The sequence below is a fragment of the Ornithorhynchus anatinus genome, chromosome 12 (assembly GCF_004115215.2).
Source record: "Ornithorhynchus anatinus isolate Pmale09 chromosome 12, mOrnAna1.pri.v4, whole genome shotgun sequence".
NCBI classification, from domain to species: Eukaryota; Metazoa; Chordata; class Mammalia; order Monotremata; family Ornithorhynchidae; genus Ornithorhynchus; species Ornithorhynchus anatinus.
In genome coordinates, this window is record NC_041739.1 from 54,207,653 (window position 1) to 54,234,701 (window position 27,049).

General features: G+C 44.7%; 1 protein-coding gene across 3 annotated transcripts in view; it reads left to right on the forward strand.

Moving 5' to 3' along the window:
• The window catches only part of ABCG2 (ATP binding cassette subfamily G member 2 (Junior blood group)), a 52,921-nt gene that overhangs the window by 24,939 nt on the left and 933 nt on the right, over positions 1-27,049 (forward strand). For all 3 annotated transcript variants that reach the window (XM_029077154.2, XM_029077155.2, XM_039913744.1), the window contains 9 exons: positions 2,020-2,171; positions 4,604-4,708; positions 5,406-5,656; positions 10,562-10,644; positions 12,209-12,298; positions 15,655-15,779; positions 18,418-18,572; positions 21,256-21,345; positions 22,445-22,530. In XM_029077154.2, the coding sequence (XP_028932987.1) occupies positions 2,020-2,171; positions 4,604-4,708; positions 5,406-5,656; positions 10,562-10,644; positions 12,209-12,298; positions 15,655-15,779; positions 18,418-18,572; positions 21,256-21,345; positions 22,445-22,530 (1,137 nt within the window). The remainder of the gene's footprint in view (positions 1-2,019; positions 2,172-4,603; positions 4,709-5,405; positions 5,657-10,561; positions 10,645-12,208; positions 12,299-15,654; positions 15,780-18,417; positions 18,573-21,255; positions 21,346-22,444; positions 22,531-27,049) is intronic.

The window sequence follows — 27,049 nt, forward strand, 5'->3', positions numbered from 1 at the left end:
TGTTTGAGGTCTGGTGTAGGGCTGATATTGCTGGGCATAAAGGCGAGCCAATGTGTAACGATTGTCTGATGGACATTGCAAGTGCTTAATAAACACTGCAAATACTATTTAAGCAGTGGGAACAGGGCACAATTTTGAAGCCATGGGGCTACCTGGGGGTGGAGGGTGGAGGTGTCAGATCATTTGGGTCTGTGTGGCGCAAATAACAATCTAACTGTTGAGGGAAAGGCCCAGAACTTCCTGTCGCATTCCAGCACAAGAGGCCTGAAAACCATGAGGTTGAATGGTCCAAATATGATGATTTGGGCCTAACACTGAATCTTTTTTCCTGTTTCTGTCAGTCCACCTTCCCTCCCCCTGCCTACTGAACTTCCAGGGCATCCCTAACACACAGTCACTACTAGTGTCAGGTTGAGGTCTCCCATTAGAAGCAATAATGACATTTATAATGGTACTTAATGAATGCATGTACTGTACTGGGCCCTTCAGAAGTACAGCAGATGCATAAGACACATTCGCTGCCAGCAACAAGTTTACATTCTGTGCCCCAGGCCTTTGCAAAATGTATTTTTCTACTGAAATATTCCTTTCACAAAGCAAAATTTATGCTTCACAAAGCCACCCTGAGTAGGATGGTGACATGTAGAATTGAATGGGAAGAGTCTCTTAAAAAATAGACTAACTATTGGAATTGTTTGTTGTTAAGGCCTCCCCAAGCCCTGCCGCCTACCTGAGGGGAGAGATCAACTCCAACCCACTTCAACATCAGGAAAAACCCAAATTCAAACTGTTCAAGGGGGTCTGAGACTTCAGGGAATCTGATTGGGATACTGTGTTTCTTCTTTCAGTTTAGTTGGGTTTTTTTTTTTCTCTGTTAGCGAGGTTGGTTGAATTAAAGTTGGTTGAGGTTTATTTTTTATTGATTTTTTTTCTGGGTGTCTGCCTGCTTTCCCTGCCAGCAAGAAGCTTATACTCTGTGCCCGGGCCTTTGCAAACCCAAAGTGTATTTTTCTACTGAAATATTCTCTTTGTAAATCATGCTTTCCTGACCCAGCTGTGGCCTTTGAGGTAAAACTCATCGTTGTGGCAGTCGAATCAAGAGAGGTTGATTGAGAAGGCCACGCTGCTTCAAGAAAAGCAGTGTGGCCTAGTAGATGGACCATCAGCCTGGGTGTCAGAAGTAGCTGGGTTCTAATTCCAGCTCTGCCACTTGTCTGATATGTTACCTTGGGCAAGTGACTTAATGTCTCTGTGTCTCAGTTAACTCATCGGTAAAATGGGGATTAAGATTGGGAGCCCCATGTGAGACAGGGATTGTGTCCAACCTGATTAGCTCGAATCTACTCCAGTGCTTAGTACAGTGCCTGGGACCTAGTAAGTGCTAAACAAATACCGTAAAAAAAATCAACTAATCAGTGGTATTTATTGACAGCTTACTATGTGCAGAGAACTGTACTAAGTGCTTGGGAAAGTACCATACAATCAAGTTGGGAGATGTGATTCCTGCCCACAAGAAGTTAATTCCCTTGTCTGACATTAAAATGAATTACTGATAGGGAAAGCAGCAGAATATAAGGCTCAGTCAATCTATTAGTGGCATTCAGTGAGTACCTCAGTACGTGAAGAGTCAGTAAGAGCATGGAGGTGTGAGGAGAGATGAAAGGAGGAGCCGGGCAGCTCGTCTGTGCAGGGGTTTCACCGTGACTAGTGGCAAGAGCATGGGCCTGGGAGTTGGAAGGACAGGGGTTCTAATCTTGGCTCTACCACTTGTCTGCTCTGTGTGAACTTGGGCAAGTCAATTCACTTCTCTGAGCCTCAGTTTCCTCATCTGTAAATTAGGGCTTAGGACTGTGAGTCCCATTTGAGACAGGGACTGTGTCCAACCCGATTTGCTTGAATATATCCCAGGCCTTAGCATAGTGCCTGGCACATAGTAAGCACTTAACAAATATGGCAATGGTTGTTATAATTATTGTTACTATTATTGTTGTTATTTCACGCCATCTGTTTTCAATCCAGGATGTCTAAGCATGGAAGAACCATCATCTTTTCCATCCACCAGCCCCGCTACTCTATCTTCAAACTGTTCGACAGCCTGACCTTGCTGGCATCTGGACGGCTCCTTTACCACGGTCCTGCCCAGGAAGCATTGGAATACTTCTCATCTGCTGGTAATGGTCCAGTGTTAGGGCCGCAGTGCTTATGCGCTGCATGAACTGCGTCCTGAATAAGGCAGCAACACATAGAATTGAATGGGAACAACAAACAATTCCAACAGTTATTGGCCATTTTTTTAAGGCCTCACCAACCCATGATTCCTTTCTGAGGGGAGGTCAACTTTTTTTTTCATGGCACTTGTTAAATGCTTGCTTTTTGCAAGTAACTGTTCTGAAAGCCGGATGAGTTACAAGGTAATCAGGTTGGACATGGTCCATGTCTCACATATGGCTCACAGTTTTAATTCCCATTTTACAGTTGAGCTAACTGAGGCCAAACAGAGGACTGTACTAAGTGCTTAGGAGAATACAATACAATCAAGTTGGTAGAATCTTGCCCAAGATCACACAGCAGACAAATGACAGAGCTGGGACTAGAACCCAGGTCCTTCTGTCTCCCAGGCCCTGGGCTCTATCCATTAGGCTGTACTGCTTCACCAGTAATATGCTGTTTCTCCAGTCAACTCTAACCCTCTTTGACATCACCTTTCATATGGTGTCAGGAAAAATCTAAAATTCAAGCAGTTCAAGGGGCCCCAAAACTTCTAGTAGGTGTGGTTGGGATATTTGTTTCTTTTTGTTTGATTTTTTTTTTCTTTTTCTCTCTTCATCGGTGAGGTTGGTTGAATTGGAACTAGTTAAGCTTTTTTGTTTTTCTTTTTAATTTGGGATGTCTCCCCACTTTGGAGTTTGTGCAGCCCAGAGGCTAGGCCCGCTGGCTTGGATGTGGCTGGTCACTTCTGCAACACCAGGCACCATGATGTACCCAAACTGGGGAAGGTCTTGGGTCTCAGCATAAGGAATGAGGAGGCATGGATTGGAGGAGTTCACCCCTCTCTTGGGGCACAGCAGATGTTGTAGAGAGGGAGAGAGGCAGTGTGGGGGAATCACATGACCCAGCTGCCCAGATTTGGGGGATAGGGAGAAAATCTTGAATAGGGACAGTGGGTGAGACCCACTTTCTGGCATCTCTTGGGTCTCTGGGAGTGGGGCTTTTTCCACTTCTTGTCCATGTTCTGTTCAGTCCCACCCTTTCTGTCCCTCAGCCAAGCAGAAGGAGGGCAGGGATCTATTTTCCCAGAAAGGAGAATGAAAGCAAACACTTACACTAACCGACTCACAGAATGTGAGAGACCCAAAAGTTATTGGAAGCAAACAGTTACTGCAATGAATAATTGAAAGCAAGCTAGTTGTCCTCCTGCTCCCTGAGTGAGGTGACACTGAAGAGATCTGCTTCGGGCGCCCAGGCTGAGAGCTCTCTGGGCTCCTGCAATGTACTACCCTAGGAGATGTGTTCTATTAGACCCAGGTTCTGTTCTTCCTCCTACTCAGACTGGGCACCCCATGTGGGACAGCGACCATGTCCAACCTGATTGACTTGTATCTACCCCAGAGCTTAGAACAGTGCTTGGCACATAGCACTTATCACGTACCATAATAAGAATAATAAAATGGATCACCTACTGTGGCATTCTTTTCCTTCTGGGCTTAGTTCATTTCCCTCCAAGGTCTCTTTTAGAACTTTTCCATGGGCCACATTCAAGAGCATGAAGTGGTTAGAAGGGCTCTTCGTGTGCCATTGAATTCTCAGAAATCTTTGGCAGAGAGCATTGCTTCAGTAGCCCATGGGGTTGGGGTTCTCTGAGTTGGCATGGTCTTCCTGCACATCCTGAATCCCATTTGGCTGCCAACAAACTCCAGAGGATCTTTGAACCCCTCCAGGCCTGACTCCTGTCTCTAATCTGTGGGCAGGAGAGATGTTGGTGCTAAAGGGGATTTGGCAGTGATGGGCTCTCCTGCTCAAGCTACTGCTGGATCCTCTCCCCTCCCCTCATCTCACCTCCCACTGCCCAGCTTTGGGGAGATGGAGTTCACGATGGTAAACTGCTCTTTTTTTTTTTAAGGTATTTGTTAAGCACTTAGTAAGTGCCAGGCACTGCACTGAGCGCTGGGTAGATACAAGCTAATCAGGTTGGACACAGTCCCTGTCCCACACTTTTTATCCCCATTTTCCAGATGAGGTAACTGAGGCACAGAGAAGGTGAGTGATTGCTCGAGGTCATACAGCAGATGGGTGACGGAGTCAGGTTAAGAACCCAGATCCTTCTGACTCCCAGGCCAGTGCACTATCCACTAGGCAATGCTGCTTTTTCCTTCTCCTCCCCACCTCCTCACCCCACAACACCTAGGCCAGCCACTGCTTCTGGCCCCTTGGAGCATGGGGTCAAGGCAGAGGGAGAAAAAGAAAGATTGAGAAAGGCATGGAAGAGGAGAGATTAGACTAGACCTTTCCCATAACCCTCTCTTCTCCCAGCCTCCGAGGCCAAGCACGGTTGGCTTCCAAGATGGTCAGGTGTGGCCACAGTAACATCTTTCTATCATTGCAGGTTACCAGTGCGAGCCATTCAACAACCCAGCAGACTTCTTCCTGGATGTTATAAACGGCGAATCCACTGCCGTATTGCTAAACAAAGAGGAAGGAAGCAGTACAGGTAGTGGAAGCGAAGAGATTTGTTCATGAATTTTTATGTGTTGCATTCATAAACTCATATCAGGCATACATTTTGGGATTTAATTGAGGGAAGTGGATTTATAGTCCCCCTCCCAACGGTGGGTGTTTAATAATAATAATAGTAATACTTATGGTACTTATTAAGCACTTACTATATGCGAAGCACTATTTGAAGCACTAGTCAGCCATGGATGAACTGATTGTTTTCCCTAGAACCCCAAGGTTGTTTATTTGTTTCCCTGGGGTACTGCTGGGGTCAATGCCTGAGCTGAGGCATTAGAGTTTCAACTTCTGCTGGGATTCCCAATCATAAGGCATCTTATCTGGAAATCTTATCCCTGGAGGAGGCAGCAGTGGTCAGGTTTTAAAGTAGGAATTTAAATTCATCCCCAAAATGGAACAAGCATGGGGAACTCTTCCTGCCCTTCCACCCCCATAAAGAATAACCCAAAAAAGATCATCATGCTCATAAATGAGTGAGGAGAAGGGATGAATAATTGCTGTTTTAAATGAAATGAATGCTGGTGTTTGCATGAGCGGAATATTGATCTGAAACTCCACTATTGGGAAATTAGAAAAGAATAAAAACAAAAAGGATGGAACTCTTATTCATGGTTTATTTTCTTCTCCATACCCTCTCTTTACCCCCCTCCCCAACTTTTTCTTTTATCCTAAAGCTAATGAAGACGTAGAAACACCCAAAAGCGGCAAAACTATTTTGGAGAAATTAGCAGACTACTATGTCAATTCCACCCACCACCAACAAACTAAAGCCGAACTGGAGAAATTTACACTGGGGAATAGAAGGAAGGCGACAGTGACTTTCAGAGAGATAACATATATCACTCCTTTCTTTCATCAACTCAAGTGGGTGACCAGGCGTTCATTTAAAAACTTGCTGGGGAACCCGCAGGCCTCTATTGCTCAGGTATCGTTACTGACTTTTTAAATGTGACTGTGATTAGGAGCGGTATGAATTGAACACTGTTGTAGCTCAGTTTAACTTGAGGGGGCAGTCAGGGCCAGCGAGAAGTTTCGGAGAAGCAGCATGGCATAGTGGATAGAGCACAGGCCTGGAAATGGGAAGGTCATGGATTCTAATCTTGGCTCCGCCACTTCTCTGGTGTGTGACCTTGGGCAAGACACTGCACTTCTCTGTGCCCCAGTTACCTCATCTGACACACAGTTCATTAACACACATAGTAAGCGCTTAACAAATATTATTATTATAATTATTGTGTCATTTTTGTCATATATTGAGCATCTATATAGTGCTAAGTGCTTAGGGAGGCCAGGGAACCAGAATCAAGGTTTCACCCTGGACTTTGTGTTGCCCAAGACCCATGACCAAATCTGCAGCATGGTGTAGTGGATAGAGCATGGGTCTAGGAGTCAGAGTCAGAAGGTCATAAAAATAATAATAATAATGATGATGGTATTTGTTAAGTGCTTACTATGTGCCAAGCACTGTTCTAAGCACTGGGGGGTGGGGGGCAGATACAAGGTAATTAGATTGTCCCACATGAGGCTCACGGTCTTAATCCCCATTTTACAGATGAGGTAACTGAGGCACAGAGAAGTTAAGTGACTTGCCCAAGGTTACACAGCTGACAAGTGGCGGAGCCAGGATTAGAAAACATGACCTCTGACTCCCAAGCCTGTTCTCTTTCCCTTGAGCCCTGCTGTTCCTCTAAATTCTAATCCCAGTTCCACCGCCTGTTTGTGTGACCTTGGGCAGGTCACTTCACTTCTCTGGGCCTCAGCGACCTCATCTGTAAAATGGAGATTGAAACTGTGAGCCCCAAATGGACAGGGACTGTGTCCAACCCGATTTGATTATATCCCCCCCAGCACTTACTACAGTGCCTGGCACATAGTAAGCATTTAACAAATGCCATCGTTATTAAGTCTGGACCTCCTGACTCCATCCTGGTTTACTGGTAGCCAGCCAAGAGATTGATTTGCCCAACATTTTTTTTCCCTAGTTTTAAAAAACAAATAATACATCAATCGTATTTATTGAGCGCTTACTGTTTGTAGAGCACTATACTAAGCACTTGGGAGAGTACAATATAACAGAGTTGGCTCCCTGCCCACAATGAGTTACAATCTAGAGAATTAGATTATATAATAATGATGATGATATTGATGGTATTTAAGCACATACTTTGTGCCAGGCACTGTACTAAGCGCTGGAGTGGAAACAAGCAAATCTAGTTGGACTCAGTCCCTTGTTGCATGCGGGGCTCATAGTCTCAATCCCCATTTTCCAGATGAGGTAACTGAGGCCCAGAGAAGTGAAGTGACTTGCCCACAGTCACATAGCAGACAAGTGGTGAAGCTGGGATTAGAACCCATGACCTTCTGACTCCCAGGCCCCTTGACTTTCTTGGTTTTATTTGAAACGTCTTGTTCTGGGACTCACTTGGCCAGGGCAGATTCTTTATGGGGAGCTGTGCATGTGAGATTTGAGTGGATTATATAGATTAGAAATTTTAAGACACAGTTACCTTTTTTTAGCTTGGACGGTGCAGGTCCATACTGAGAGCTAAGCAGAGAGGAGCAAGGAGAATCCCGAACTCAATTCTTCCCCTCTCTCTTCTCCTGCACTTAAGCTATTTGCAGGGCAGGCAAGAACTGTGGCATGGCTGAGGACAGGGTGATTTAGTGGAAAGAGCATGGACCTTGGGCTTCAGGAGACCCTGGCTCCAGTCTGGCATCTGTCATGAGCCTGCTCTGAGTCCTTGGGCAATTCACTTAACGTCTCTCTGCCTCACTTTCTTCATCTGTAAAATGGGATTAAAATACCTGTTCTCCCACTTTGACTGGAAGCTCCATATGGGACAGGGACTCACTCTGGTCAGATTATCAAGTATCAGTCAATCAAGCATGTTTATTGAGCACTTACTTTGTGTACAGAGCACTGTATTCAGCACTTGGGAGAGTGTAATACAACAGAATTAACAGACATATTCTCTGCCCTTAACATGTTTACAGTATAGAGATCTTGTATCTGTCCCAACACTTGGGCCAGTACCAGTACTTGGTATGTAAGTGCCTAATAAATACCATCGTCACTATCAAGGGAAAGTCCCCTGAAGAGCTCCTGGAGCTAGCCAGAAGGGAAGTTTGTAAATTTGAATTACAGAGGTAAAGAAAATTCCAAGCTCTGTTCTGAGGGTATCTGCCAAGGGTTCATCTCTCACTTTGAGACTCCCTACACACTTCACCTTCACCCTTTCTTTCTTCCCTCCCTGACTACCATCTTCAACTATTGACTCTCCAGTGGCTTCTTCCCCACTCCTTTCAAACATGCTTATGTCTCCTCTAACCTAAAAAAACCCCCTCCCTTGACTTCACATCGCCCTCCAGTTATCATCCCATCTCCCTCCTACCATTCCTCTCCAAATTTCTTGAGTGAGTTGGCTACACCCGCTGTCTGAAGTCCCTCTCTCCAGTTCTGTCCTTGACCCCCTCCAATCTATCTTCCCCCCGCTTCACTCCTCAGAAACCACCCTCTCAGATGACCAATGATCTCCTTCTTGCCAAATCCAATGGTCTCTACTCCGTCCTAATCCTCCCAGACCTCTCAGCTGCCTTAGACACTGTCACCCACCCCTTTCTAGTGAAAACATTATCCAACTTCAGCATCACTGACACTGCTCTCCTGGTTCTCCTCCTAATTTTCTGGCTGCTCATTCTCAGTCTTTTTTAACAATCTCTTCCTCTGTCTCCCACCCCCTAACTGTGGGTATCTCTAAAGGTTCAGTTCTGGGTCCCCATCTGTTCTCCATCTACACCCATTTCCTGGGAGAACTCATTTGCCCACATGGCTTCAACTACCACCTCTGTATGGATGATTCAAATCTCCATCTCCAGCCCTGATCTTTCTCCCTCTCTACAGTCTTGCATTTCCTCCAGCCTTCAAGACATCTCTACTTAGATGTCCTGCCATCACCTCCAATTTAACATGTATACAACAGAACTCCTTATCTCTCCTCCCCCCCGCCCAAATCCTGTCCTCTCCCTGACTTTCCCATCTCTATAGACAGTATCACCATCCTTCCTGCCTCACAAGCCCATAACCTTGGTGTTATCCTTGACTCCTCTCTCTCTCTCTCTCATTGAACCCACATATTCAGTCTCTTACTAAGTCCTGTTGATTCATCAGCATCGCTAAAATCTGTCATTCATTCAGTCATACTTATTGAGTGCTTACTGTGAGCAGAGCACTGTACTAAGCACTTGGAAGCGAAAAATATAACAAACAGACACATTCCCTGACCACAGTGAGCTTACAATCTAGAGGGGGAGACAGACATTAATATAAATAAATTACAGATATATACATAAGTGCTGTGGGGCTGGCTGGGGGGATGAATAAAGGGAGCAAGTCAGGGTGATGCAGAAGGGAGTGGGAGAAGACGAAAGGGGAGCCTCGTCAGGGAAGACCTCAGTGGAGAGGTGCCTTCAATAAGGCTTTAATGTGAGGAGAGAGTAATTGTTGGGTTTGAGGAGGGAGTGCATTCCAAACTGCTACCTCATTAATCCAAGCACTTATCCTATCCCTCCTTGATTACTGTATCAGCTTCCTTGCTGACCTTCCTGTCTCTCCCCACTCCAGTCCGTTCTTCACTCTGCTACCTGGATCATTTTTCTGCAAAAACGTTCAGTCCATGTTTCCCCTTTCTTCAAGAATCTCCAGTGATTGTCCATCCACCTCCACATCAAACAAAAACTCCCTGTGGCACCCAAGGAGAGGAGGATATTTCAGGTCGTGACACCTCTAGATGTGGAAATTGGTGGTGAGCCCTGATTGTCTTTTGAGTAAGGCCACTTTGGCATTAGGGAATAATCAGTGCCTCCAATTTAATAGAAGGCAAAACTTAGACCCAAATTCTGAGCATCGATTCTGAAGGGTTAAAGTTAGTTCTGCCTGAGCATTTGCTATCACTACCCATTTTGGCTTGAATGCTTTTAGGGACTTAGGAAACATTCATCCAGCTTGGTAAATTGTTTAAACTTGTGTAAGCTTGTTTGTATCCTGTGTGATGTGGGCACAAGCGTGAGGCTTTAAATAATAATAATAGCAATTGTGGCATTCAGTAAGCGCTTACTATGTGCCTGCCACTGTACTAAGTGCTGGAGTGGATACAAGCAAATTGGATTGGACACGGTCCCTTTCCCACACGGGACTGACACTCTTAATCCTTATTTTACAGATAAGGTAACTGAGGCCCCGAGAAGCTGAGTGACTTGCTCAGGGTCACACAGCAGACATGTGGTGGAGCCAGGATTAGAACTCAGGTCCTTCTGCTTCCCAGGTCTGTGCTCTATCCACTAAGCAAGCAGGATAGTGGGAGTTTTCCTAAATATGAAGTTTTGCAAGGGCACAGCCCTCGCATTATAAGAGAACTGGGTGTAATAATAATTAGGGTACCATTTAAACACATGTGCTGTGCACTGTTCAAGGTCCTGAAGTAAGATACAAGGTAATCTGGTTGGACATAAGCCCTGTCCCACATGGATCTTGTAGTCTGTGGAGGAGGGAGTAGGATTTGATCCCTGTTTTACAGATGAGGTAAAAAAAGCACAAAGAAGTTATGTGACTTGTCCAAGGCCACAAAGCACAGACAAGTGGTGGAGCTAAGATTAGAACCCAGGTCCTCTGACTCTCAGGCCCATGCTTCCCATGTACATTGCAATTTCTCCTCAATTATCCATCTGTATCACTGAAGTGCTTCAGAGCTGATTCACATCAAATGTTTATAGTTTTGGGATTTTTTTCAATCTTCCATCATTAACAATGTTGCCTTTGTTTTTCCTTCCCAAGATAATTGTCACCACTATCATGGGCTTGGTTGTAGGCTCCATATTCTTTGGACTGGAAGACAATCAGACTGGAATTCAGAATCGGTAAGTGAATTTTCCCTCTGGGTGCCACAAGGCAGAACTTGATTAAAGTCTAGGAATTGGTCATTTGATGAATTAACATAAAGTACCAGAGAGGCTGCCTGAGCTAGAGAAATGCATGGATTTCCATAACCTTCAGTCATTCAGTCGTGGACCCGGTTCTCATGGAGGTTGTGTTCTTGTGAAGCTTCACATTAAGGAAAATTCTCCACAAGAACCTCACAACCGTAGCCCACAGAGCCCAACCATGTTTAATTTGTTGGGAGAAGGGTCCCTAATTCCCATTCTAGCCCCATTGTGTGTGAAAACATACGGTATGGCGGAACCCATTTTATCTGTGGAACATGTACTGCCCTGGTTTCTTTCAGTAGTTTTTTCTGAGCACTCAGTTTATTCAGCCACTTGAAGATTCTGGCCCCTCCCCAATCAATTAGTCATTATTTACTTTCATTCATTCAATTCATACAATTGTATTGAGCACTTACCTTGTACAAAGCACTGTACTAAGCACTTCGGAGAGTACAGTGTAACAACAGACACATTCCTGCCCACGAAGAACTCTAATTTTAGGGGGAAGACCGACACTCATATAAATAAATTTCAGATAGATAATAATGTGTTCAGTTTGAGCTTTACTGAGCGCTTTACTGTGTGCAGAGCACTGTGCTAAGTGCTTGGGAGAGTAAATGCAACAAGACCCCCAAACTGATCATTCCTACATCTAGAACGTGTTAGGAAGACCCCAGGGGAAAGGGCAGACTGGGAAAGGGTGAGGCTCCAGTTTATTGTACAGACTAGGATTCTGGGCTGAGCTAAGAATTGTTGGAAATTGACCTGACTCTGGTCCTCCCTGACTTTCCATAAGGGCACATTTGCACCCTGATGTGGCCTGTGGCTTTGATGTGACATTCCCAATGGTAGGTGCTTAATACAGTATATTGCGTTCCTTTGGCATTCAACAAATCCCATTACTACTCCTTCCAGGGGTATGGATCCAAAAAACAAATGGGTTGCAGAAACTGCTGGAAAGGAAAAAGTTTCCACTGAAAGTTTAGGTAACTGTTCTCTGTTCTCATTCTCTCCCCAAGTATTATCTGGAGGCCTTGAGCTGGTAAGGTGACCGAGTCTTTTTATTATTATTATTATTTGGCCTTCAGAGAAGCTAAGGCATTGAGTCTTAGTGGAAAATTGGAGTTCAGCTCTTAACACCCCAGTGAAATCACTTGGGTTTGGGCACCGGAGATGATGCTGCATCATCATTTGGAGAACAGAGGACTTCATCCCCCATAGCGGTGAGCTGGGTCTCTCCAGCTAAAATCTATTGGCAAATTCAGACCTACAATCCTCTGCTTCAAGCACAGGGTACTGGTGTAGATGAATGGCTCTGGAAGAAAAAAAAGCGGCATTATAGCCTTGGTACTGCCAGTCCACTGGGGCAGCTCTTGGCCCTCCTGACACCACCAACGGCACTTAGATACTCAGTGTGGTTATCACCATTTGAAGCAGGAGAGCTGTTTGGAGAGTCTCATTCACTGCTTATGGTGTTGCAAATTTGATGTCCTTGCAGGGTTGGCGTTATGTTCTTCCTGACCACGAACCAGTGCTTCAGCAGCATCTCAGCCATTGAACTGTTTGTGGTGGAAAAAAAACTATTTATGTGAGTAAATGCTTTTTGTGAAATGGTATGGGCTGGAGTCCAGGATGGCAGAGGGAAAGGCGAGAGGAGTTACTATGGTGTTGGCATTGACTCTTTTTCAAATACTTCATTCCCGGTTGTCTGAACCTGCCAACTCATTTGCCCAAAAAGATCAAGTCCACCCGGGTCTGTAACTGTGCAAACGTGCAAATGGCAGTAAAATTTACAACTGCAGTAAAACCTTGTTTTGTTTGTGGTATTAAGCGCTTAGTACATGACAGGCACTATACTGAGTGCTGGAATAGATTCAAGCCAATCAGGTTGGACATAGCCCATGTCCCACATGGGGCTCAAAGTCTTAATCCCCATTTTGCAGATGAAGTAACTGAGGCAAAGAGAAGCTAAGTGATTTGCCTAAATTCACGCAGCAGAGAAGTGGTGGAGTGGGGATTAGAATCCAGGTTCTTCTGACTCTCTGGCCCATGCTCTATCCAGTAGGCGAAACTGCTTCTCAAAACCTCTCTAATTTGCTATAAGGGTGGGCTGGGAAAGGTTTTGAATCTGTGAAGCTGTTTAACTTCTTTCGAAACACCCTCTCTCTCTTTCCTGCTCCCATTTTTTCGGGATTGCAGGCTCCTCCCTCTAGATTACATACTCCTCCCCCAGGATTGTAATCAAGTAATCAACGCTATCTGTTGAGCACTTACTATGTGCAAGACACTGTACTAAGTGCTTGGGAGAGCATAGTGCAACAGGGTTAGGAGACATGTTCCTTGCCCACAAGGAGTAAACTTTGAGGGACACAGATTGAGAATATCAACTCTATTGTAATCAAGCAATAAGAGCAGTGTACTAAGAGCTTGGGAGAGTACAACATAACAGAGCCAGTCGATTCATTCACTGCCCAAAGCAAGCTATTTTACCCCCTCGCCAAGAACTTATTACAATACACTGCACACAGTAAGTGCTCAGTAAATATCATTGATTGGTTCTTTTTGTCTCCTCCCTTTTTTCTCTCCAACTCTCCTTCACCAGTCCCAGCAGGGCTCTCTATTAGAAGCCTGAAAACTCGACCTATACTTTCTGTTGTTATTTTTATGTCTCCCCACCTTCCCATTCCCACTTCTGCTTTGCTCTACACTTCTATTCCAGTTTCTTGCCAACACCCTTTGGCACCCCCACCCCTCCGCCCCCAAACCATTTCTTCTTCCCCTCCTCTCCCTATTTTTCAGCTTCCTCTGTCAGTTTCTTTCTCTGCAACAGCTAGCTTTTCTTCCAGGCAGCCTTCTTCTCTGCAATAGCTAATTTCTCTTCCAAGTTGGTAGGGCATTGTTTTTCTTGAAATGCACAGCAAAAGCTCAGTCTGAATCACTGCAGATTCCAAATTCAGTGAGGTTTTCCTGTGGCTGTTTTTGTTGTAAGTGATATAGATGGACCAAAAGCTATTTGAGGCAGAATAGAGAGGGGTTTTAATGTAAGTTTTATCCTTGGTGTTGGCTCCTGGTTGTCCCACGAGTCTGGTTGCTTGCTTGGCCGCCGTCAGTGGGGAATGGATAAGGATCACAGCACAGTTTTTCTTTAAACCCAGGATTCTGCGATAATGCACATTCTTGGGAGAATTTGGTGGGTCGTTGCCCCACCCAAACTCAACCACGGATGAAAAATAGGAGCTGTATATCAGATGTAGAGAGAGCAAGGACTTATTTGGAAGCAGCCTGGCCTAATGGAAAGAGCATGGGCTTGGCAGTCAGAGGACCTGGGTTCTAATCCTGGTTCTGTGACTTGCCTGCTGTGTGACCTTGGGAAAATCTCTTAACTTCTCTGGGGCCTCAGTTACTTCATCTACAAAGTGTGGATTAAATTCCTGTCCTCCGTCCTAAGTAGACTGTGAGCCCCATTTCATAATAATAAAGTTTTATAAACAAATTGCAGAAGCTTAAAGAATGTTACATGATAATTCTTGAGAAACAGCACATGCTCCCTGAACAAAACTTTCTCCCCCTAATCCAGAATCATTTAGGTTATGAACCAACTCTTAGTGGCATCTGGCCAATGCTATTTGGGTAGCTTTTTTAGCAGGCCAGTAGCCATATTCTACCTGGAGAAGGCCTCATCCATCAGATGCTGATTTTTGCTGCCAACTTGGTCTAGATATCTTATTGGCTGTCATTCCTATTAGCGGTGACATAGATTTTTAATTCCAGTAAATTGTTCCTTGAAGGCACTTCCTCTTAACACTTTCCCTGGCAAGTAAGAATGAGGAACCCCATCAGTACAATAGGTCAGAGTATTTAAACAAATTGTTGTAGTTGTCCTCACCCTTTACTGTATGTAGAAATGGGATTAAATGGTTGGATGGACAAATCTAAAACTTGTCCGTGATTTTTGAAGGGATCAGCAGCTATTTTTTGGGGGGAGGGGGAGTGGCGGCGGGGCTGTTATCAGCACTTGATTTCTTCCTGGGATAACTTAGATGTAGATTGCATCATTCATTACTGAGGGATCTCTTCTTAACCCCAAAATGTGTGTTGAGCACTAGGACTTTCAGTGCTTAATTTTTCACTCATTCCTTACAAAATCAACCATCTTCAAAGTGCAATCCTTTTTTTTTTTTTACCTCTATTGTGCTTTCCCAAGCACTTGGTACAGTGATCTGCGCTCAGTAAATACTACCGACTGATAGCACTGTGAACTATTAGAATTACCCTTCACTTAGGTAATAATAATTGTGGTATTTGTTAAGCGCTTACTACGTGCCAATCACTGTTCTAAGCGCTGGGTAAGATACAAGGTAATCAGGTTGTCCCACATGGGGCTCACAGTCTTAATCCCCATTTTACAGATGAGATAACTGAGGCACAGAGAAGTTAAGCAGCATGCTCAAAGTCACAAGACTGACAAGTGGCAGAGCCGGGACTCTTTCAAGCCTGGGCATTTTTCATTAAGCTAGGCTGCTTTTAGCTACTATCTTAAGTTCTGAAAAGAGTATAGTGCACCTATAAGATGCTTAATAAATATTATTATTACTGTTACTACATAAATGGTTATACAGGTTGTAGAGGAGCATGGCCTAGTGGGAAGAGCATGGGCCTGGGAGTCCTTAACACCAAAATTCTAATCCTGGCTCTGGCAGTTGCCTGCTGTGTGACCTTGGGTGAGTCACTTCACATTCCTGAACCTCCATTTCCTCATCTCCAAGATGGGGATTCATTTGCCTGTTCTCCCTCATACTTGGCCTATAAGCTCCACATGGATAGGGATGGTGTCTGATCTCAGCACTTAGAACAGTGTTCGCCAAATAGTAAGTGCTTAATAAATACCATTTAAAAAAAAAAAAGGTAGGGTGTGTAATGGACACGTGTATTTTGGCTTTCCAGACATGAGTACATCAGTGGCTATTACAGAGTGTCGGCCTACTTTTTCGGGAAACTGCTGTCGGACTTACTACCCATGAGGGTGATGCCGAGCATCATCTTCACCTGTGTAACTTATTTCATGTTGGGTAAGTGACCGCAGGAAAGACGAGTCCAAAAAGATTAAGTGACAGACTTGGAGAAAAGGTTGACACTAGGCTGTTGGGAAGAAAGGATCAACTCTAAGATGGAAATAAAACGGTCTAGATTTAGATCTGTGTGCCTATTCTGGGCACTTTGCTGGACACAGAAGATGCCAAATGAATCTGTTCCTGCCCTTAGGAGTGTGGGGTCTAAAATTTACCCAACTGAATGGTTCAAAGATAGGCGCTGTTTGTTTTGGCTTGAATTCCTTTTTGGGATTCAGTTTGAGATTAAATGTGCCGCCATTTTGGATGGCAACAGGGGGAGGGGCAGCAGGGATATTTGCAATCACAATATTTGCAAAAAGAAAAAGATCTTATACCTGTGCACTCTGTTTTAGATCCACAAAGCCTTGATTCTCCACGTTGAAATTGCTAGGGGCAACTCTCTTGAGCTCTGAATACTCAATCTAAAATATTTTGCTGGAGATCAGCCTCTGGGTGGGTTTCTGTAATATCCCTTATTTATTTATATTAATATATCTCTCCCCCTCTATAGTGTCAGTTCGTTGTGATCAGGGAACGTATCTACCAACTGTTATGTCTCCCTCTCCCAAGCACTTAGTACAGTGCTCTGCACACAGCAAGCGCTCAATAAACATGATTGATTTCTGGAAATCTGGGCATGTGAACCAGACTTCCTTGGGTAGCTCTTGTGTATGTGCCCATTTGAAGATTGAGACTACAAAGCAAAAAAGTAAGAATCTCAGAGACCAAAAAGAGGGATCACAGGGAGCCAGAAAAACGGCCTTTTGGGTTGGATGCAGAGATGATGATTGTAATAATTGTGGAATTTAAGTGTTTACTGCATGCCAGGCACTGAGGTGGATACAAGCAAATCAAGTTGGACATAGTCCCTGTCCCAGATGGGGTTTGCAGTCTCAATCCCCATTTTTCGAATGAGGTAACTGAGACACAGAGAGGTGACTTGCCCAAAGTCACAAAACAAACAAGCGGCGGAGCCAGGATTAGAACCCATGACCTCCTCACGCTCGGATCCTATCCATCACGCCTTGTGACTTCTCAGATGGCACAGGAAGAACTAGCTGGAGTTGTGGCTGGGCTGGGTAATGCCAGCAGCCTCTGCTTTGGGCCTTTTTGCTGCGCCCAATTTGGAGCAGAGTGCCGGCTTTTACCTTGTGCCTGCACCTTTGGTAGAGAAGTAGAGAAGCAAGGGAAGAGAGACCTCGCCGACCAAAATATTCAACCCCCACCACTCCTGTGTCAAGCAGGACCCACTGAGAAGGCAGGCAGAGCTATGGTCATCAGCCACTTTAAAGAGACTCATTGCTGAGGATGCAGGTCCCCCTGGCCAGAAGGAGCAGAGCACTGATCTGTCAACCTCCCTTTTTGCTAGCAGAGTCCTCTCTCCTCCCAAGTCCTCTCTGGTTCTCTGAAGAAGGTATCAAAATAATAGTATATCATTATGAGATTGAATCATTTTTTATGTACCAAGCACTGTGCTAAGCACTGAAGTAGGTAATAATAATGGTATTTGTTAAGCTCATACTATGTGTCAAGCAGTGTTCTAAGCGCTGGCATAGATACATGCTAATCAGGTTGGACACGATCCATATCCCACATGGGGCTCACAGCATTAATCACCATTTTACAGAGGAAGTAACTGAGGCACAGAGAAGTTAAGTGAGTTGCCCAGGGTCACATAGCTGACAAGTTGCAGGGCCAGGATTAGAATTAGGTCCTTCTGACACCCAGGCCTTAGGCTCTATCCACTGGACCACGGTGCTTCTCCCAGTACAATCAGATCGGACATAGTCCCTGGCCCACAAGGGTCTCTCAGTCTTAAGGGAGAGGGAGAACATTAATTTATTCCCCATTTTACCAATGAGGTAACTGAGGTACAGGAAATGTAATGACTTGTCCAAGGTCATACAGTAAATAGGTGGGGGAACTGGGATTAGCCTCCAGTCATCCTACGTCCACTCTTATGCTTTGCTATGAGGCCACGCAGCTTCCCCCAAACTGGAGCAAACAAGGGGTGCTTGTGGTTTCTCCATTCCCTGTGTAGAACCACCCAGGCATTAACTACAAGAGGGGATGGAGGAGGGGAGACAGGGTGAATAGAAGCAAAAGAGTCAGAGAGAGAGATGTTAGATTGGCGAAAGCTGGGTGGGGAAGAGAAAGGAAGGGACGGAAAGATGGACTGCGGAGTCCAGTGAGGGAGGGAAGAAGGAGAGAGGAAGAGAAAAGAGACCAGGAGAGGAGAGAAGACTTCCAATTACGCTAGAGTAAAAGGGAGAAATGAAATTGGAGATGCAGTATCCTGGGTATTTCCGATCATGTTCAAGTAACAATGGAGTCTCTTAGTCACAGTCCAGATCCATTGTTCTATTTCCTGAAAAATTAGGGAAATGATAAGGAGGCATTTCTTGCCTGACACCTTATCAGGCAAGACGACCCACCTGATAAGTCAGGTGGGTTTTATCGGCAGGTGACAACCCTACGCCCCCTCCCCCCCCACCTCTCTCCCTTCTGGGTGAGGGTGTGGGAGGCTGGAAGGAGGGGCAGCCAGCTCCCTACGGACAGACGAGGCTCCCCGTGACTGACCCTATTGCTCCCCCAGGTCTGAAGCCCACGGTTGAGGCCTTCTTTATCATGATGTTTTCCCTGATGATGGTGGCGTATACGGCCAGTTCCATGGCCCTGGCTATCGCTGCAGGTCAAAGCGTGGTGGCCGTTGCCAACCTTCTCATGACCATCTCTTTCGTCTTCATGATTGTAAGTAGCCACTCTGGTGCATGGGGAGGAAGGGTGGGTGGGTGGATGTTGATTTGAGTCACTTGATTAAAATCTTGTCAAGAACTGCTCTGAAAAAATAGCTTTCTTGTCCTCTTCAGGGGCGGTCCATTTAAAGCCTTCCTTCACTTAATGAGCCTGGGTTTCTTCCACACAGACTGACTTTTGCCCACTTTGCTATACTTGCAATGTGGAGGAACTGTGTGCTTGGAAATGATCCCATTTCTACTTTGGTTCCCCTCTTTATTTGTCTGGAGGTCCTTTGATTTTTTTTCTTTTTCTAGGTACCAGATTAATAATAAAAATACGCTACACTCTAGACTACAAGTTCTAGACTCTAAACTTATTATGGGCAGGGAACATGACTACCAACTCTGAACTTTCCCAAGTGCTAAGTACAGTGCTCTGCACACAATAACTGCTCCATAAGTATGATTATCTCTGTTCTTCCAGAGCATGTGTTTTGACAATGCCAGACTACTTGTTTTGTTCTGTTTTTGTTTTGTTCTGTTTTTGTTTAGTTTTGTTTTGTTCTGTTTTGCTTTGCTGTCTCCCCGGTTTAGACTGCGAGCCTGTTATTGGGCAGGGATTGTCTCTTTTGCCGAATTGAACATTCCAAGTGCTTAGTACAGTACTTTGCACATAGTAAGTGCTCAATAAATATGATTGAATGAATTTTGAGAAGGAATACTGTTAGAGAACTAGGGAATGTTCTTCCAACAAGTGCAATTGACTGTGATGAGTTATCATAAGGAAGAGTTGTACATAGATATGTGCCTTTGGTCAAGGCCTGAATTCTGAAAACTGAGTTTTCTTTAATGTGGGATTCGTCAAGAGTATAACCCGAGTGTACGGTGTGTATAGAGATCCTTCTTTTGGCCTATAAAAGCCAACAACCACAGTCCAATCTAGACAAGGATTTGAGAGGTTTGTTTTTTTTTAAAAAAAATTTAATGTTTACTTGGTGACGTCTTGTTTCAAGAGCTGGGGTAAATACAAGTTAATCGGGTTGAACCCTGTCCCTGTCCCATATGGACCTTACAGTCTAAGTAGGAGAGAGAAGGATTTAACCCCCATTTTACAGATGGGGTAACTGAGGCATAGAGAAGTTAAGTGACTTGCCCAGAGTCAGAGCAGACCCATGGCAGAGCCGGGATTGGAACTTAGGTCCTCTGGATCCCGGGCCTGTGCTCTTTCCACAAGGCCACATTGCTTTTAGTGTCTGTAAATTCTCAAAATCAGTATAAGTAGAACCCAGTGGAGTCCTTTATTAAAAAAAAAAAAAAAAAAAGGTCTAATCTGCATATAAACTCGACCTTGCATTGTAGTTCTTGATACAGGACCAAGGAATATTGTTTATCCACTACATGGAAACAACATGGCTAAGTGGATAGAGCATGAGCCTGGGAGTCAGGAGGACTTGGGTTCTAATCTTGGCTCCACCTGTCTGCTGTGTGATCTTGGGCAAGTCACTTCACTCCTCTGGGTTTACCTCATCTGTAAAGTGTAAATTAAAAGTGTGAGCCCATGTGGGAAAGGGACTATGTCCAACCTGATTAACTTGTATCTACCCCAGTGCTTAGACCACCGCTTGGCACATAGTAAGTACTAACAATTACCATAATTATTATTATTAGAACCATAATACACCTTCACCTAAAGAACCAGGTGCTGTTCTGGATGCAAATAAGGAAGATTACCAGGAGAGGCCGTAGAGACAGGGCAAGCAAGATGACTGGGAGATTTGGGAGCAGCTTCCTCAAAAGGACAGACAGAAAAGATTTGTTCTCCTTTTTTTATGATAATTGTTAAACACTTATTAAGTGCCAGGCACTGTACTAGGGGCTGGGGTACATACAAGCTAATCAGGTTGTACACAACCTATGTCTCACATGAAGCTCACAGTCTCCCCATTTTTCAGATGAAGCAGAGAAGTTAAGTGATTTGCTCCATGTCACACAGTGGACAATTGGTGGATCTGGGATTAGAACCAGGTCCTCTGATCCACTAGAACACACTGATCTCCTCAGTAAGGGAAGGTAATGGTGAAGGGTCATGATTAAAGCTTATAGAAGCATGAAGGTTGTAGACAGGGTGAACACAGAGTTTTTATCCATCAAATCCTACAACTCCAGAGTGAAGGACACCATTTGAAGTTTGAAGGCAAATCTAGAAGGGATAAGGCTATGAATTAGGCTAACCCAATAGCCTAATTTCGCTTGTCTCTTTTTTTATGTTATTTGTTAAAAAGTTATTTGTTAAACACTTACAGTGTGTCAAGCACTATTCTAAGTGCTGGGGTAGATAATAAAAGTTAACCAGGATGGCACAGTCCCTGTCCCACATAGGGCACAGTCTAAATTGTGGGGAGGAGGATTTAATCCTCATTTTACCAGTGACATAACTGAGGCACAGAGAAGTTGAGACTTGTCCAAGGTCATGCAACACAGAGCTGGCAAAACGAGGATTAGAACCCAGGTCCTTCCTCTGACTCCCAGGCCTGTGATCTTCCCATTAGGCCATGCCACTTGTTTTTCCATAAACTCCGCTCTGATCTTTGGAAGAGTTCATTTGGTCTCGTCATTCCAGAGCAGGCAGCTGAGTTTCTGAACTCTCTAACTGTGAAATCAGTTTCATGACCCAGTGTTGTATTTGCTTCCTGTAGCTCTTTTCTGGACTGCTAGTCAACCTTACCACCATTGGAAGCTGGATCTCCTGGTTAAAGTACTTCAGCATTCCTCGATATGGCTTTGCAGTAAGTGCTGTGTTTTTCTCTCAGTTAGGGGGATAAACCTCTTGGGTCTGATGGGGAGCGATCAAAGACACAAACACCAGTGGCTATAGATGAACTCTCATTCCACTGCTTCACCTGCTGGAATGAGGGTGGGTGGCCAGGTGACCTCACCCTTCTAAGTGCTTAGTATAGTGCTCTGCACACAGCAAGCGCTCAGTAAATACAATTGACTGAATGCCGTTCAGGACATAGTGGGAGAAGTGCTACACGACACCTGTATGGATGGTACCTGTGGGTAACAAGTAGACAGGTCGATGCTTTTGTTTCTCTAAACCCTCAATCCTCAAAGAGGTTCGGCTTCATTCCATGCCTGAATGAAAGTTCGTTGTGGGCAGGGAATGTTCATACCAACTCTGTTATATTGTCCTTTCCCAAGCCCTTAGTTCATTACTCTGCATGCTAAGTGCTCAATAAATAATAGGATCGATTGATTATGGTGTTTATTGAGGGTGGATGTTGTGCCAAGCACTTTGCTGAACATAAGATAATCAAATCAGACACACTCCCTATATTAAAAGGGGCTCACAATATTAGAGAATGGGAGAACGAGTATCATTTTCCCTCTCAAAACAGAGGCACAGAGAGGTTGTGACTCGCCCATGGTGATTCAGCAGACTAGGGATGGGGTGATTCTAAAGTGGGACAAAGCAATGTAACCAGATTTATGGTAGATGTGTAAACTGACAAGTCCATTTGGGCAGTAATAGGGTTGAGAAAAAGGTAGCATTTTTTTTTTTTTTTTTAATGGCTGGGGATTGGACTCAAATTTGAAGAGGTGATTGGTCCAACCTGAAAAAAAAATCCAGGCCTTAATTTTTTTGCCCAATTTCATGCCATCTTGCTGGGGGAAGTGGGAAGGCCAAGATGAGGAGCCATCCCCACTTACCGTGGGGATGGAAGTTAGCCAAAGCCTACTTTCTCGCCCACAGGAGTTCCTGGGGTTTACCAAAGGCAGTGAAGCCCAGCGGAGTTCAAATGAAGGACCCTAGTGGGCTATTGTTGGGAACTCCTTGAAGCAGTAAATTGTTTTAATCCATTCTTTGTCTCTTTCCCTCAAAAGGCTTTGCAGTATAATGAATTCAGAGGCCTAACCTTTTGCCCTGGCATCAATGGGACGAGCGAAAACTCCACCTGTCACTTTGCAGTGTAAGTCCTGATTGTGTATCGCCTCACGTCCATTACACATTTCCTCTCTCCTCAAGCCCCAATTCCTAAGGCCAAGCTTCTCTCCATTTTCAGGATTTGGGGCCCAGTCCTTCTGGAGATGTGGTTTCAGAGGAAGGGGCAGCCAGAGGGGTGGGAGTGCGGTATCTGTTTACCAAAATACGAGGCGACCTAGTTCAAAACGAGGACAAGCCCGGGAAGAGTGATATTTCTGTGGAAGTCTCAACTCTGTCAATTTTCATGTTGATCAAGGCTTTTCAACAGTTGGTTTGATTGTTCCTCTTCTGATTATTTTGATTTAAAGGGTAATTTTACCCCAGCTTAATTTTACCCCAGTTTCTCCCATGAGATGACAGTAGTTACACAATGCAAGAAGAAGTGTGGCCTAGTGGAAAAAACATGGGCCTGGGAGTCAGGGGACCTTGTGACCTTGGGCAAGTCACTTTACTTCTCTGTGCCTCAGTTACCCCATCTGTAGAATGGGGATTAAATCCTCCCTCTGATTTAGGCTGTGAGCCCTAAGTGCCATAGGGACTGTGTCTGACATGATTGTCTTGTATCTACCCCAGTGTGTAGAACAGTTATTGATACACAGTAAGCGTGTAACAAATACCGTTAAGGGAAAAAAGGACCTGATTGGATTTCTTGAACAGTTGCCAGCTCTTCTTATTATCAAAAGCCGTCAAGTCATTTACGATCTTGAGCGGCTCTAAGGATATTTTTTCTCCAGAACTTCCCGTCTTCTGCCATAATCTGTAACCTTGCTAACAGTGCTTCTGTTATCTTTGTTATGGTTTCTTTCCACCTAACTGCTGGTCTGCCTCTTCCACATTTTCCCTGGACTGTTCCTAGCTTTAGTGTCTTCTCTAGAGATGCTGTGTCTGTTTTCCAGCAACTCTAAACCTTAGTGTTCTGATATGGAAGGTGCTAATTTTTACAGTTTGAGCACTAGCTGTGCTTAGGTGCTGCCCAGAGCAAAAAAAAAGTGCTCCTTCCTCCTAGGAGTACAATATGAAGCTCAGATTAAGGATGAAGGGGAAATGGTGGCTGAAGACAGAATGAGATAAATGAAAAGGCCAATCCTCTATTGACAATAATGTACATCTTGTTATGTTTTTGAATGATATGTTGTAGTAACACATTGCACTTGTCCATAGCACTTTCATATCCTGTCTTTTATTTGTCCTCACAACATCCCTATGAGTAAAGACGATGGTATTAAGAGCTTACTATATACCATCTGTTAAATGCTGGGCTAGATACAAGAAAATCAGATCAGATTCAGATCAGATCAGAATCAGACCCTCCCTTCCCCCCCCCCCCCCCCCACCAAACTGTAAGCCTGTTGTGGGCAGGGAATGTCTCTCTTTATTTGTTGTATTGTTCTTTCCAAGTGCTTAGTACAGTGCTGTGCACACAGCACTCAATAAATATGATTGAATGAATGAATGAACTCAATCCTAGTTCCAAACAGGACTCTCGATCTGAGGAGAAAAGGAGAGCAAGTATTTTATCCCCTTTCTACAGAGGAGGAAACAGAGATCAGGAGGGGTTAAGTAACTTGCTCATGGTCACAGAGCAGTTAAATGGCAGAGCTGGGAGTTCTATAGTAGTAATATAGTAATATAATAATATAGTAATAATATTAAGTGCTTACTTTATGCAGAGCACTGTATTATGTGCTGGGAAGAAAATGCAAATATGGAAATTAGACATGGGTCCTCAAGGAGCTCACAGATCGAAGAATATAAAGGGTAAGAGGGTACTGGCAACATGAGGAATGAAATAATAAAATAAATAAAAACAAAAGCAAGGACAAATAGACAAAATAAAACAAAAAATCAGTAGGATATTTTGACTAGAGTAGCAGAAATTCAAGATCTTTGTAGCTAAGCAGAGTCCAAGGCACCAACATGTTCACAGCAATCACTACAGTAGATGTTAGTCCTCCCGAGTTTTTGTGGGGGGCTTTCTCCTTACCACTTAGTACAGTGCCTGGCACATAGTAAACGCTTAACAAATACCATAATTCCTATTCTTCTCGCTGTGATAGTGCTGGAAGCAGATACCGGTTCCAGATCCTCTGTCCTGTTTGCTGTTGGCCCATGTCCTGTGTGCATTTGGCTTCTGATTTCCTGACTGCCTCCCATTTTACAGATAACAAAAAGTGTGGTACAAGCAGCGTGGCTCAGTGGAAAGAGCACGAGCTTTGGAGTCAGAGATCATGGGTTTGAATCCCGGCTCTGCCACTCGTCAGCTGTGTGACTGTGGGCAAGTCACTTCACTTCTCTGTGCCTGTTACCTCATCTGTAAAATGGGGTTTAAGACTGTGAGCCCCACGTGGGACAACCTGATTCCCTTGTGTCTACCCCAGCGCTTAGAACAGTGCTTGGCACATAGTAAGCGCTTAACAAATGCCAACATTATTATCGTAAGCGCTGAGGTGATTACAAGCAAATCAGGATGGACACAGTCCCCGTCCCACGTGGGGCTCATAGTCTCAATCCCCATTTTACAGCTGAGAATAACTGAGGCACAGAGAAGTGAATCGACTTGCCCAAGGTCACCCAGCAGATAAGTGGTGGAGCTGGGATTAGAACCCATGACCTTCTGTCTCCGAGGTCCATGCCCTAAGATAAGAAACTTAAGGCCCAAAGATTCATAATAGACCAATAGAGGAGTTGGGCCTAGAAACCAGGCCTTTTGACTCCCAATCTGTTTCTGCCTCTGGATTCCCCTGGGCCCCCATCCAGGCCTCTTCCTTCACCAAAGTCCTTCATAAGAAGCAGTGTAGCCTACTGGAAAGAGCACAGGCCTGGATGTCAGAGGACCTGGGTTCTAGTTCCAGCTCTAATACTTGTCAGCTTTGTGACCATGGGCAGGTAACTTCACTTCTATATGCCTGTTACTTCATTGTAAAATGGGGATGAAGACTGATGGACAGGAACGATGTGGGGCAAATAAGCACTTTACAAATACCTTAAAAATAAAAGAAAATCCCCAAACAGGTGGGCTGTGGTGGCACTGATCCACTTCTTGGGGAGAGGAAATGGGGTCCAGGCCTGCAAGTTCTAGTATGTGAGTTTTTGATCCGAGTCCTACTGCTGCTGGGCCCCGGGGCTCCTACAGAGTTACCACCCTACGCCTTCTTGCCAGAGGACATGGAACAGTGCTCCTCAGTGATTGAAGAGGAGATAACCCGCAGCTCAGATCCCACTGCAAACTGTCATGCCACAAAACTCAGAATGATGATAATCATGATATTTCTTGAGCAGTTATTAGGTGCTAAGCACTAGGTAGATACAAGATAAGCAGATCGGACACAGTCCCTCACACGGTGTGCCCTCCCTCACATGGTCTGAGGGAGAACAGTTGATGGATGAGGAAACTGAGGCACAGAGAAATGAAGTGACTTGCCCAAGATCACTCAGCTGGAAACTGGGATTAGCACCTAGCTCTCCTGACTCCCAGGCCCGTGTTCTTCCCCACTACATCTACAAGATCATCATTGATCGAGTTTCCTATACAATCTGGGATTTATTCCTTTTTGCACTTGAGTAACTTGAACCCCCCTTCCCTGAAGATTGTTGTGGGGAAAAAGGGCTGGCAGACCTATAAACAGGAAAGCCTACAGATTACTTGTATTAATGTCTGATTCTCTCTCTAGACTATAAAATCACTGTGGGCAGGGAACTTGTCTACTATATTGTATTGCATTCTCCCAAGCATTTAGCACAGTGTTGTGCACACAGTAAGTGCTCAATAAATGCCATTGATGATGATGATTTTAAACCCGCAAGCAGTTGGACAGCCACACCCATCCCTGATGTCTGGGGCATGATGGCCAGACAGAGGGAGGTTGTAGGGATTGGAGGAGTCTCGGAGGACACTGGTCATCTATATACCCTTTTTCCCCTGAGTGGTTGAGGGGTTAGAGGAGACATTTTCTAAGTTCTCAAGGTTGAGGAGAAAATAGGATGAGCTAAGTGCTTTATTTGCATTTGAAGTGAACAGTAATGATGATAATGGTATTTTTTAAGCATTTACTATGTGCCAGGCACTGTACTAAGTGCTGGGGTGGATACAAGCAAATCAGATTGGACACATTCCCTGTCCCATGTGGGACAGTCTCAATCCCCATTTTACAGATGAGGTAACTGAGGCACAAAGTGAAGTGACTTGCCCAGGGTCACACAGCAGACAAGTGGTGGAGAGGAGATTAGAACCTTTGAGCTTCTGACTCTCAGGCCCGTGCTGTATTCACTTTGCCGTGCTGTGGGTCTCTGAAGGGTGTAGTGTTTTTCCAAAGCAAAATGTAGGGGAAATGCAGATCATTCCAGGGTTCTGTTGTTTCTATATTAGAGAAGTACTGTGGCACAGTGGCAAGAGCCCAGGCCTGAGAGTCAGGGGACCTGGGTTCTAATCCCAGCTCTGCCACTTGCTTGCTGTGTGACCTATGGCAAATCACTTAACTTCTCTGTGCCCGTTTCCTCATCTGGAA